Raw genomic sequence first — 14,478 nt, 5'->3', positions numbered from 1 at the left:
CAGAAGTCGTCTGCTCTTTAGCTGAGCAAGAGATGACAGGCAGATCAATATAAGTTAGTCTCATTTTCTATTTATCTGGAAGTAATTCCAGCTGAGTAGAAATCAGTTGTAATAGCAGATCAATTTTGTGTGTTTTGAGAAGGTGAAGTATTGTAGTATCAACATCCTTTACCAAGCAATACAAGCGCAGGCTACTTGTACACAACAGAAATGTGACTGCTATCAACTTTCGCTGTCAGTGGGTGTTCTGTTAGACTCCGTCTGTAATTGTGTATGTGCAAGTTTCTAATGTCTCATTTACGGCACCCCATCACCTCCTCCATCCCCACCTTCCATCAATTCATGCTTTTTCTTTTGTCTTATTGCCAAGCATCGTGCAATGCCCAATGCACCTCCTTTTAGAAACCGTACAAAGTTGTCTCCCACCAGAGGACCTAAAGCAAAGAGGTTAGCTTCTTTAGTGCATTCGTAAGTATATGGATCAATCTCTATAGGATTCCCCTTGCATGTGATGGGCTGATTAGAGTGATGACCTATGCTATGTCCTTCGTCCTTTAGAAAGAAAAGATTTGGGTGAGAACCTATCAGAACTAAGGCTACGGAAAACTTCAAAATTTTCTTCAGTCCAGAGGCACTCTGAAGAACACATTTCATTTCAGGCTTGAAGGAAAGTACATTGTGTTCAGGGAAACTAGTGTAAGCAGAATGTAGATTAGAGTCCGCAGTATGGGACTGAGTACACATCATATGATAGACCTTATGGTATTCAGGGTAAAGCTTTTTAGGCAGCTGTTTGAAAATCAGACTTGTATCAGTAACTCTTCTGCGAAACACGTGGATTACTGGGATGTTGTTGTTGTAGGCACACAGTACTGCATCAGCTGCTGTAAGTCCAGCACCGACAATTAACACAGGGTCTGCCTTCCCACGTAACTTTCCTTTGCTGATAGCAGCTCCGAAGTCAGACATGGAATGAAGCACGAAAGGAAAGTCTTCTCCTTCAACTTGCAATCGGCCAGGAGAATCGAAGCTTCCTGTGGCAAGCGCCACATTCTCAGCAAAGAGGCAGAAGGGCACATGAGAACCATCAGTTGCTCGCTGATAACCTCTGACTTCCCAGTTTCTCTTAATCAGTGATTTCTGTCCATCTTCCATTTCCGAATGCTGTGTTGAAATATTTTCATCCAGTTGACTTCTACCTTCATCGTCCTTTCCTCGGTAAAGCCTGGATACTGATGTTATGTAAACGTTGTCTCTGAAATTCTTTTGAAGGCCCATGACTTTAACATAGTGTTTATAATAACAAGCTATTTCCTCTGGCATTACTCGATCACTCTTTATATTTCTGAAACAAAATCGAATGGTTCCAATTAATATTTAGACCTTATTGATAATATGAATATCATAAATGATATACCACATGGCAGTCAAATAAATTTAAGAGGACTGATTGAATCTGCTCAGTATCTTTAAATGCATTCAGTTTCTTTGATTTATTCTCTTTTATTTGATTCCTGGTATACAAGACAAGCTAACTTTTTTTTTAATAGCTGGAACTCTTTACAACGTAAAGTGCTATGGTGATTAACAAATCAAGCATAACAGAACTCTGCAGTTATCACGGCACGTCTGTATGGAAGTGTTTACACACTGTCAACAATACAACATTGGCTAAACTTGTACTCGGTGAGAATACACTTACTTAGGATATAAATAAGTAAATATCATAGTAATTATTAAGCGCTAATTTTGAAACCCCAGGTTCGATGTATTACTTGAGTAAAGTATTCTTCATTGGACTTTGCAAAAGACTTCTCGCTTGGGTACAGGTAAGTTCAGTAAGTATCAAGTTCAGTAGCTCCATGTCACAGGAAAGAACACTGCAAGTATGACACAGAACCTTAATGCAACAATGTAAACAGGATTATGATGTCCAAGTGTCCAATTAAAAACATTTTTGCGCTGCAATCCTGGTATTACATCTATGCTTTTCTCATGTTTATTGCATTCTCACTTACAAAAAAAAAAGCTGAAAATGTATTTATTTTGAACAGGTGAATGGATTTTGCTGTTTCTTTAGAAGTATGCTCTAGGAGGAAGGCAAAAGAAACAGCAGTGAATTTCAGGATTGCCAGTGAATTATGCTTAAAAGCATATTTTCAAAAAATCGGGCTACTCATTCTCATAGAGTAACAAGATAATAGTGTATGTCCTTTTAAATGTTCAGGTTACTACTCTGAAAATCCTGATGAGATAGTTATTGAAGAGGATAACGCCAAAGTATGACACCTGTTACAATGAAACTTTGGAAATAACTAGTAGTTTTCATTATCATCAATACTTTTAAATATATTTGTTTAACTGTAGTATAACAGGTCAGCATTTCTGGGTTTAGTGTTGTTGAAAACTATAATATAAACAAATTAGCTTCAGATAATAAGCAGCTTATGGGATTTCAGTTAATAAGGAGGCAAGATTACTGTGGTTATCTAAGAAAGCGATTAAATAAGAAAGGTACAGTTTCTTCACTATACGTGGTGTCCCGAAATAAGCAACAGTCTGCCCTTAAAGACACATGGCCAACTAATTCTATTTCTTCTTTTGCCGTATGGGGTGCAAGAACAACTTCCTTTAACTTTGCTAGAACAAAGTCAGGAAAATTAAAATTTTAGAAAAAGCTTATGTAGAGCGTTCCTAGGTTCATCTGCTGATACAGACCTTTATGAACTAACTGTACAACTGAAGTAAAAACAGTGAGCTTGTACTCCAAGAAAATTACTACTAGAAAACAACACTGGGAAATACTGAATTATGTGCTTAAAATTAAAATTCATAGATAGTAACATTTCCCATGCTGCAGCTTTGACTGTAAAAGCAAACACTGAAATATACAACTTCCTGAATTACAAGACAGCTGGTGTGCACAGCAACTGAAGTTGCATCTGTGTTGAAAGAGGAACTTCCAGTACTGTAGATTTTAAATTCCTCCCTCAACTCTGATAAAAACTGCTTACAGAAACAGTGCTTCTTTGTGAAATGCTGCTAGAACACACCACTGCTAGTACGTATGCTCTCAATGCACTCAAAGCAATTACTCTGGCCAACCATTGTCCATTTTTTTCCATCAGAATACACACAGCAGAATAATTTCCAATGCCATCAGGCAATTTAATAAACAAAACAAGAAGTCCTCCTGTGAACAATGAAGTTGGAATGTTTTCTAGTTCTCAAAAAATAATGTTTTCTGTATTCTTACAGCAACTAGGTTTCCCAACGACGTTAGGCAATACCTTTACCTGCGTTTGCTAGCTGCCCACTCCTTAAAGGTGAGGCCAGGCAATTCCATCCAGTCTCCAAAACTGATTGTTAGCATAGAGCCTTCCATGGACTTATGGAGAAAAAAAAAACAAGATGCATGACTAGATACATTTCAAATGGATACACTTATGTAAAACACAGTAAAGTTCCTCTCACTGTACCCCTTTAGAGCAATAAAACACCAGAACATAACATAATACCAGGACACTGCACGAAGTGTTGATGAACCACTTTGGCGTTACAGTTAGATACTATTTCAAGGAGCAACTACATAACCTAATAGAGTGGAAAGGTGAAGACAGAACAAGTGAAAGGGAAGTGAAAAGCAAGTTATTTAAAATACAAAACAAGTAAGAAAAAAAAAAGTGAAACCAAGAGCATCTGAACACATTAAGATTGTGTATAAAAGTACCTGGAAAAAATGCAGACAAGAGAAAAAAGTCATAGAAAATACTCTTCATTGTAATTCATTAAATTTAAACTAATAAAACAACCCACATAAGACGGCAGCCATGGCCACAAATCCCCAAAGGAAGGACAACATTTTCCTTCCGTTCTCATCTCTTCAATGCATTTGGGTTTTGGTAATTAAGCAGATGAAACTGCAAATGCCATTACGATCTAAAACAGCCTCAGACAGTAAGAAAAACCCCAAACCACAAAATTATCAAGCTATCCTAGAAGTGATATGAAATTTTTACTCACATGCCAAGCCCCGCCAGGCGGTCCTTTACCAAGCACTATATGAGGAATATAATTATGTTGTTCTAGCTTCCAGTGCAAAACTGGCGGGTAGTCATACCCGAAGTCAGCATCAGGATGAAGCAACGTATCAAAAAGCACTGCTACTGGGTTGGAAGAGCGTCCTTCGAGGCCTTCAGACAGGTACTCCAAATCCTGAAGTATGGAAAAAAAAAAAGTGGTATGTTCATGCAACTCTTACTGTTCATCATGCTATTCTGAAGTACAGAAGTTGCATTTTAAAGGAAAACATAATTATTTCAAGTTGCATTTTAAGGAGAGATAAGTATTTAGTGTAGAGATTCAACCAAAACACTTTTCAGAAATAACTGCCATGATTCAGTTCTTCTGTAACTCTGAATTCACTCATTTAAAAATTACATGTTAATAACACAGTAATAGCAGGGCAGGTCAGTATTTGAAATTCATCGTAGAAAAAGAAATATAGGAACAAATCTTCAGAGATGGGAGCAACTTAGTAACATTTATATATTTAGCAATAGCGGACTGCTTTTAACAAAGAATTGCTAGTATTTCCAGAAGCCCCATTTTGATAAAGAAAAACTGGAATCTAGAAACATTAACTTTTAAAGATCAAGTAAAAAAAGCTCCTTTGACAGCTCTTAGATAGTTCCAACACTAACTTTATTATGTTTTAAAATAATGGAGGTATTGTAAGTATTGTTTTTAAAAATTAATTAAAACCATACTTATTTTACAAAGCAGTTAACGTTGAGAGCAATTTCTAGAAATTTGTGAAATGTTCACCTTTCAGCATCTATTAACCAGCAGTGTTCTAAAAATTTCATGATGCAACGGCAAATATTTGAAGAGAGAATAGAGATTTGAAGAAATAATTGGCCACAAGGCAATTTTTGCTGACAAAGACAGGACAGTTTATCTTCCTAAACTGGGAAAATACCAGGGGGTCGGGGGAGGATGAATCACACGAAACATCTGTACCCAAACGCGTAGGCAGCTTACTCTCCTGCCAAAAAAATGAACCTTGAGATTCGCAGTCAACATTACATGCAAGTAGCACAGAACTAAAACATAAAAAAGCCCACACCACCAAAGATAAACAACCCCTACTTCCCCACTGCAGACACATGTGCATGTTTGTATTCCAAATAAATCGGTCACACAGGCAATGCTGTTAGTGATACCATCGTGAGTAACCCATCAGAAGTATAGTGAGGTGAGCAGAAAACAAAGATAAAATGGCAAACAAAGGGACAAGTAGAGAGAAAAATAATGAAGAAGATTTAACTAATCAAGTCAGACAGAAAAATTGGATGTATATGAGGATAACAAATACAGCACAAGAGCAACTGAGTGCAACACAACACTGAAGGATGCACACTGTTCAGAAAAGAAAAATGGGTTGTGTTTATAGAAGACTAACGTTACTAAAAATGAAGTCTTAATGAGAAGAACTTGAAGTATGTTAGCAGCATGTGTTCTTTGATGATAGTGCCCAAACGTCCTAGCTCATGAAAGCTGGAATTCCTGCACCAGCTACTCACTGACCAAGTGGTGCTTCAGACATTTTTGGCAACTACTAAGAACACAACAAAGGGCAGACCGTAAACCAAAAAATACTACAAACAAAAAGCCCTCAAGAAGCACAAAAACCACCATATGCCCCAGGACTGGATCTAACGGTCATGAGTTGATTCTATTTAAATTAACAGAATAACGAAATAACTTATTAATGTACCAGAAATACAGTTAGGTAAGCAGGCTGGTTCTTCACAATGCCATCTGCAGAATTTTTGTGGATAAGCAGTTCTTAAAACGCATTACTTTTCATCTGAAGTGTCCCACATATAATTTGTTACAAGCCACTGAAGGCGGCACATGCTGCTCTTTATTTTACAGGTAGTGAAAACAGAACCCAAGTTGTCTGAGGCCACACAGTTACTGAGCTTTACTGAGTAATTGTGGGACGAAAGCGGCAAGCCTTTTCTTGTCTACCACACTACTTATGTGACTTGCAAAAGCATTTTAAACAGGATCATTAGAGAAAGCCTACTGTTTCACCATCCAGCTCGCAGCAGCAAAAGAGCTAGACAAGATGGCAACCAAAGCTTACTTGATCAACAATGGAAAGATGTCGAGCTTCTTCTAATTTCGTGTGTAGAATGGGATTTGGGTGGATAGCCTCAGGAGACAAATACGGCCTGTATCCAGACAGCAGGTAAGAAAGACAAATTCCCGAAGGTCCATTTCCTATTAAGGAAAGAAGTTTTGCTTTAGTAAAAATGTCAATAACAAAGTTTGTAAGTCACTAAATAAGCAGCAACAAAATCATACTAAAGTAGTATAATTCAGTACCGTCCCGATTCAAAGCAGCTTATAAACTTCACAGTAAAATAAAGCCTACCACAGGAACTTCCTCCAAAAAAACCTGAGCAAAACCTTTTTCAGATAACAAGAAATGTATGTATGACTGTTTCATGTAAACAGTCATAAACAGTCATAAACAAAATGCACCTAAAGGAGTTTCCTAATTTAGTATGTCAAATCAACTATTTTTGTGCGAAAATGGTCTGCTGGATAAGATCTGGTCTGCCTGTCAATCACAGTGATACCTGAATATTATTGCCATCTTACAGTTTTGTGTTCCCTTTTACACTGGGTACTGTAAAACACAGAACAGAAAGACAATCTAGAGCATATGCTCGTCAGGCCTGCTTATAAAATAAAAGGAAGAAAGAGACAAGCAGAAAGGTGAAGACTGCAAGTCAGATGAGAAGTTACAGACACAGCACAACAGCAACGTAACAGCTGAGCAAAGACAGATACCATAGACAAGTGGTAACGTACAAGAAACTCATGTAAGACACATTCATTGTTCAGCAGCAACATCAATCCAAACAACTCCCTATATCCTTTTTGTAGCATTTCATAATTCACATATATGCACTATTGCAACTTTAACAGACTAACCTATTTCCAGAATGTTATTAAAGGTGTGAAATGGATGGGACTGAAATGTTACCGTAAGGTAATTATTTCTATCTATCTGACTAGTAATAAACAAAGTAGAGGAACATATATTCATAACACACAAATGCAGAATATTCATGTTGCAAAGTCTGATATTGAGAGCTAGAGAAACCTAAAGTCAGAAACGTGCTATGATACAGAATTTAAACATGTGACTACCTACTGTTATTTCTATAGCTCCTCTTCCTCATTAGCTGAATGAAAAGCACAGTGTTCTCCTAATGAGGCACTATTCAGATGGAAAACAAAGACAAAATACTGGAGTGGCACACATGGTATTTACCACACACTATTCAAATTCTGGGCTAAAGTTACTAATTTATTCATGTTTTTATATAACACTCATTGTTGAGATGTTAGCTCTTGCTTTCTACTGTTTCAACTCTTGATCTCAAGAGTTCACCAGTTGTTTCCTGTTCCCCATCACCTTTGCACACACTATTTCCATCACCTGTTAACAATCCCACTTCTCTAATACCTGTCTCTTCTCCCTTTTCTGATTATTTCCCAGTCCTTAAATCCCTCATCAGTTTGCTGAGACTGTTCATTCCCAGCCTCTTCATACACTGGATCTCTTTGTCCTCCTCCACCAGGCTACGCTCATCACTCTGGTCCCCAGTGGCAGTATATCCCATACTTTATTTCAATGCCGTGCGCATAGACTGGTCGCAGCCATGGGCTACAAGAAAATCATGTAGGCTCTCCACAGATGAGTTCTTCAAAGGCTAAGACTGCTCAGTTATCTTACTTTTCAATAAACATGTTTTCTCCGAAGGCCTAGAAGCTCACGTAAGTATGTGAGACTGCACAATGGCTCCTACCAAACAATATAGTTTTTACACCAGAATATGGAAGCAAAAATAAAGGCATTAGAGTGCTTATGTACTGTAAGGACGATAAAACACTGAAGAAAGGCTGTCTAGGAAAGCTGTGGATTTCCATCACCTGGATCTTCACGACAGTTAAATCAAAAGTCTGTGATAAAAGTTTAAATACTGGTGATCCTGCCTATATTATTTCCCAAACCACTTCGATTCCTCTTCTGCCAGTTACAAAAAAGACCATACAGAATCTTTCAGACAGTGAAAACACTTTCTCTTACTCTCATCCTGCTCTACACTCCCACAGATTTGCATGAGATAGCCGAGTACACTTCAGTCCAGGAATTTAAAGCTCAGAACAGATGCAAGCCCCTCCTGTCACCCGCTTGCCACATGAGATGGATGTGAGAGAGAACCTTAGCAATACACTGAAACCATTCTTAACAAAATCACATGAAGTTTTGAAAACACTCTAATCATACCCATGACTGAATAAATTCTTAACTATTTTTAGAATTACAACTTCTGCACAGTAAATAATTTTGTTTCTTTTTAGAAGTGCACAGCTAGATTTTTTTTTTTCCTACTGAGGTGTAAAGGAAGCTAGTCCATAATGGAAAGAGGAAAACGTATGCCATATCCAAGGATGCCATGCTAAGGATTATTCCTACTGGATAAGACTAAAAGAACCAAATGGCTAACAAAAGTTGCTGAAATATAAAGGCTGGCAAGGGCCAAGGAAATTACTGAGGATGAGATTATGTTAAGTACTGTCATTGAGCTCCCAAGCCGCTCCCCTGGGACCATTCAGAGAGCCAATTCAAACCCAGTTTCTATTCTTTGAGCAGACTGAGTCCAAGAAATTCCCTCAAGGATATGATCTCAAGAACACACAAGATGAAGGTTCAGCTGCAAGGTCTGCAATTAGACTCGCTATTATCTTCTCAAAAAACCCTAGGGGAGGGGGGTTAATCTTTTGAAAATGAGAAATATATACCTGAGGAGTTTGCTCTTTATTTACACACAATGCCTCCAATAATGGCTCTGATTGCAACCGAGAGATATTACTATTATACAAACTTTAGATATGCAATCAATATACCCCCAAAACCCACAGCCCTGTTCATTTAAGCAGCAGTTCATATTTTGTTTGAATAGCAGCAGAAGTCTCTCTCCATCAACAGTAAACTATAGTACAATCATCTTTACCTTACGTGTCTAAATCTAAAGCAAACAATCAATTACAAACATCGTAACAGCCTTGCTATTTGAATGAAAACACGTTGTGTTGACACAGTAAAGATCAAAACTAGTGCAGAAGGTTAAAGTGTGTTTAGCACAGAACATCCTCTAGTCTTAGAGATCCAGCATGAACTTCTTCAGTCTCAACTCATTCAAATGGAATGTATCCGTTTCTTCCCAATTTCTTGAAGACAGGTACAGCACACAAGTTACTTCATAATACCACAGCAGCTTAGTACTGCACGCAAAACTGCCATACAATATGCAGCACAAGCTTAGAATCAAATCTTAAATTGGGCGTCACAGGCGAAAGGGAGATGGTAAAGTTAAAGAAAGGGCAATATGAGTTATTGCTCCATCATTAAGTTAACTGCTTATACATGTGCCATCTTTTTCTCTCTGTTTAATAAAGTAGTGCAAGGAGAAGACGGCGAAACTAGGAAGCCAACAGTATGTTTAACTCCAGCTACACAGGAATCGTGCAGAGAAGATTAAACCAGTAGCCAGTGTGTTTGTGTGTGCATATGGGGGGGATGACGACTATTTTTGTATTCTTCTACTACCTTATTAAATAATTTTAGATCTCTTTTAAGGCTCTTCAGATAGCCAATGAACTAGCGATAATAGGCTCCCAATGGAAAAGATCAACTTGTAAAGTGTCTCAAATGTATCTGTGAAAAAGTATTTGGGCAACATATTTGATTTTTGAGGAGAAATAGTCAAGGCAGCTGTGTTTGATGTTAGCACATAGAAAGGCGTTCTAGACAAACCAAGTATTGAGCACAGGTATTTGCATAGTGCATATTTGCAAACCTAAACAGTGAAAACTGAGTCATCAACCATATGGCAAACTTATACTAAGGTTGACAAAATGCCAGGAAACTGTTGCTCTTCAACTATGATGTGAATCACTTGCTGAGTTCTACGTCTGTCACATCCACGTAAGATTATTACATGAGCACTATTTTAAACTATCATGAAGAGAGCTTTGAGAACAGGCACTGTACAAACACCCATCTTTCAAAGTCATGGAGATTGACTGTGAGCACGTTTACTGAAGCACCATTCTCTGGAATCTCTGGTTGTTTGCAGGTACAATTAAAGCTGCTGGTTTGCTGTAGTCCCAACAGCTTTGGCCTAGATTATTGAAAACCTTCTTTACTCCAGATCTTTTCTTTATCCCCTCATCAAGTCACGGCAGTAAGGAGCTGGTGACCAGCTGTTGCTGGAAAGCCCTGGCCCAATACAAATCATGCTGGCACTCTCAGTTAAGCTGTGTAGCTAAGGAGCCTACTAGCTCTGCTATCTTGCCATTCAGCACAACTTTACAAGTACAAGGCTTTAACTGTTTAATCAAGGCTACAATTTATTGTTCTAAACTGGTTGAGTTGACTTGGATACATTTTAGAAAAGATGGACAATATTCAGACGTTACTGTTGGATGCAACAAGGAATAAGGCAATTAATGAGAGAGGTTAGCATTTAACCAACATACAGCACGCATTTCACATTATGCTTTTCACTGTCCCATCTGACCCCACAAATTTCTACCAGTGCTACATGAACCTGAAGTAGACATATCACATTAATCAAACCCTACGTGATCAAAATCAGATTCAAAACAGTTTTTCCATTAAGACTCACATATCTGCTGCCAAACAATGCGTCTCATTTTGTCAAAGCACAATGCGAATTGAAATATACTCCAATAGCTAGTCCCTTACCATAATTTTGTGGTACGGTTATTAATCGTAACAACTGTATTACTCTAATAAACATCTTCACTGTAAGGATGCTAAGCATTAGTTATTTAATGACAAATGATTTCATGCAGCAGGTCTATTAAGGCAACAGCAGTGACAGAGAATCTTAAAAAAGTGAGAAAACTCACCTATTATTACTACAGGCAGAGTAAGGAGGGAGTCGCCAGGCAGGACAGTTTCTTCAATTAAAGGCATTCTTTTAACTTTCCTCCCAAGGCCGTCACCAAAATACTGGACGAAGGAATTCAAAAGCTGTCCTTCAGTTTCAGGGCTGCTGTAACTTCTAATTAAGAAGGACAGATAGGAGAAAACTAAAATGAAACAGTTCAACTGTTGTCAGAACAGTCTCTTCAAAACTAAAGTTGCTTCTGATACTTTACTTTACGAGCTATGGAATTGGCAAAACTGAGACCAAAACAGATATGCTTCATCCAATCCACAAAATTTTACTCTTCAGCACAGCTTTTCTAACAGAAGATTTTTTAAAAAGTCCACTTTCTCCTAGAAAGTCTACAGAAGGATAACAAAAAAGGCACAGATGGCTCTGCAGAGATGCAGATTTGTAATTTCAGTTTATCCAAAGCTGAAGTATAACCAACAAACATTATTTTGATCCCCCACGCAGCAGAACTCATTCCTCATTATCCTCATGAAAAGAGGCGAGATACACACTGCCTCGCCAATTAACAACATCAAGGCCAGCTGAAGGTAGAAGGAGCAGCTAAGGTACAACAGCAGCCATTCGCATCCCTTCCGACCTACAGAGCAGCACAGAGGACTTGGCCTCAACAAAGTTCTGTCTGGGTAGAAGGTAAGGCTGGTTAAAGCTGGCAACAGTGTGAAGATGGAGAAAAGTGTGATCCGTGTAAGCCCCAGGTCCCTGTAAACCTCTTTTAACGGTTTACCACTGTTAAAAGAAAACTTTTTATAAAAGGAATTGCCACGCAGTGTCAGGTCAGCTACTGTGCGGTGGACTGCTTTCAGCCCTAGTCACTTCCCTGGCTTTCTCAGTTCTTTCTCTGCAACATCCCCTTAGGTTCCTCTCATAGCTCTTCACCATCTAAACGTGCTTCCAGACTACGAAGACTTGCTTTATGTTGTTTGCTGCCTAATTATTTAGGAGCCCTTTCTGAAGCCCTTCCAGGCCACTGAAGAAGGATGCACTATCTGTTTAGCTAGAAAGGCAGGGACAAATTAAAAACAGTCTGTTATTAGCAGTTATTTTATTAAGTCCTCAAAATAAAGACTTAACTTTTTAATTAGAAATATTCCAATCAACTGATCTAAACATTTTTCTCTTTACAAATGCAGTTTTAAAAATTAACTTAACAAATAAAAGTACGCCTATTTATTTTCTAAGAATCTGCATTTCTTGAAGCTACTCTAGTGTTTCAGGAGCTATTTTCTACAAGAGACCAAAAGCGTAAGACGCTGATCCCATTCCCACAGCCTTCAAGAAGCCACGTATGTTACACGCTGCCTCAGCTCCCACAACACTGAAGGTCGTTTCGAAAGCCTTTCCTCAATGGGGAAATCTGAAGTAACACTAGAGACAGAGCTGTACAGTAACAACAGCACGGGCACACACTGTAATATAGATGTCTGATGGTTATTTCCTTGTTAAAAAGGGTAGGGAGCTATTCTAAGGTTGTGTTTATTTCAGAAAGCAAGTACTTTACATCTGTATTTCCCATACTACAACAAAAAGAGTTTGCGAATTACGTGCTTACTGTTTGATTACTGCTGCGCATTAGCTCTTCCTGATCCTGGAGACGTGTAACAAACAAACGGCAAGTCAGATGAAGATGAGTGGAAGGCAGAGAGAGGATATCTAATTATCATACTGCTTTTCTAACTTCCGCTTTTACATGGGCACAGGTAGACTGTATTATTTTCCAGCCTTTGCCAAAAGTTAACTAAGGCAATACTACACTATGCTTTGCAAAACACAGGCTTAAAGAGAGCACGCACGTTCTAGTGTGGTTTTAATACACTTGCTGTGCTAGACGGAAGATAAAAACCAAAAGAAACATTTCAAAACCTCTTTTATGGGATACATGCAGAGCGCTGTAGGCTACAGAAGAATCTTTAACAATAAAAATGTTGCTTCTGTGCAGCTTAGATAGACTATCACAAACTACCCAACTGGTACAGCACAGAATCTAATTTTGCATAGAAACACCTCCATAAAACACGCGGTTTCTCAGCTATTGTGCACATGACGCAGATGAAGGTCTGTTGTCAGAAGCATGTTCTTCCTTTGCAAGAACATCGTATCAGAACTCTGTAAGATCTTAAGTTATGGGCCACCATCTTCCTAACCTCTGAACGACACTAAAAGCCAGCAAGTATCAGAAGTTTTTATCTTGATAAAAACTCACGGTAGACAGCTTTTGCAGCAGTGAGGATTTGGTAAAAACATCTACGGCTGTAGTCCTGCAGAGATGCAAGCGGGCACGAAGATGAGTCAGTTCCAACGCTAGTGCTTAGTTCATCTTATGCTGGTCATACCAAATAACCTCGAGAATTACATGCTGTCAAACACCTAGTTTCTAAAGACGTTCACCTATTTTTGTGCTTTTTAGTGCTTTTCAGTGATTTATTTTTAATTGATGTGAAAAAACACAGCATAAAAGTTTTTCTCTCCTTAAAAAAGAATTATAATTTCGTAACAACTGTCTTAATTTACTCCAAGATACTAAAATAAGAGGTGCCTTTTTCAAATCAACAAATCAGAAAATTTAACGCCGTCAGACTGTTGAGGTTTTTTTTAAGGAACCGAGAAGAGCGATGGCCATCAGGACCGGGATCCCCGACGGTGCAGCGCTACCGACCCTGGAGCGGAACCGCGCATCGGCCGGGCCGGCGCCGACTCCCTCCCAGCCCCGGCCGCGCTCCAACGCTGCCCAAGGTCACTGCGCGCCTTCCCGGGCGCCGCCGCCATCCCCTCGCCGCCAGCATCCCCTCGCCGCCGGCCCCGCGCCTCTGCCCGCGGCGCGGCGGAGGGGCCGTGCGCGGCCGGGCAGCGCAGCCGCGGCCGCCCGGCGCCACGCAGCAGCCCCGCGGAGGCCGCAGGAGCGGGGCGGCGGCCACGGCTGCGCTCCCCGGCCGCCGAGGTCCCCGTCTTCCCCAGCACCGCCCCCCGGCTTCCCCCGGCCCTGTCACCCCACTGCCCCGGCGGCCCAGCTCCCGCGCCGGGGCGGGGACGGCGGGCAGCCGCCCTGACCCACCGACCGCTCTCCCCCGCCGCCTCACCTGAAGTGGCCGGCCAAGGAGCATCGGCAGCACCACACGGGCATGGGGGGCGCCGGCAGGCTCGGGGCGCCGGCGGGGCCCAGCGGGGATGCTGCGGGGGGACGCGGCGCCGCGGCTCTTGCTGCTGCTGCTGCTGCTCCTCCCGTCGCCGCCGCTGCCACAGCGGGGCCGGCGCGGCGCCGTCCCTCCTCCCCGCTCACATGCGGCAGCGGCTCACACGCGGGAGGAGGAGCCGCCGCCAGCACCGGGAGGGTGGCGAGGGGATGGCGCCGCTTCCTCTTCCGAGCGCTGCCGAGGCGGAGGGCAGCGCCGCGCCCGGTCCCCTC

At 40.6% G+C, this 14,478-nt stretch overlaps 1 protein-coding gene across 1 annotated transcript; it reads right to left on the bottom strand.

The window, feature by feature from the left end:
- Positions 1-297: 297 nt before the first annotated feature.
- Positions 298-14,196, bottom strand: OSGIN2 (oxidative stress induced growth inhibitor family member 2). Its single transcript, XM_086609445.1, has 6 exons — positions 14,153-14,196; positions 11,026-11,180; positions 6,155-6,291; positions 4,024-4,215; positions 3,297-3,388; positions 298-1,345 (listed from the first exon to the last, which is right to left on the bottom strand). The coding sequence occupies exons 1-6, from the start codon at positions 14,194-14,196 to the stop codon at positions 298-300; spliced, it is 1,668 nt and encodes a 555-aa protein (XP_086465571.1).
- Between the last annotated feature and the right edge of the window lie 282 nt (positions 14,197-14,478).

This window comes from Tauraco erythrolophus, chromosome 3, assembly GCF_009769465.1.
Source record: "Tauraco erythrolophus isolate bTauEry1 chromosome 3, bTauEry1.pri, whole genome shotgun sequence".
NCBI classification, from domain to species: domain Eukaryota; kingdom Metazoa; phylum Chordata; class Aves; order Musophagiformes; family Musophagidae; genus Tauraco; species Tauraco erythrolophus.
This window is presented reverse-complemented; position numbering and strand designations above follow the sequence as displayed.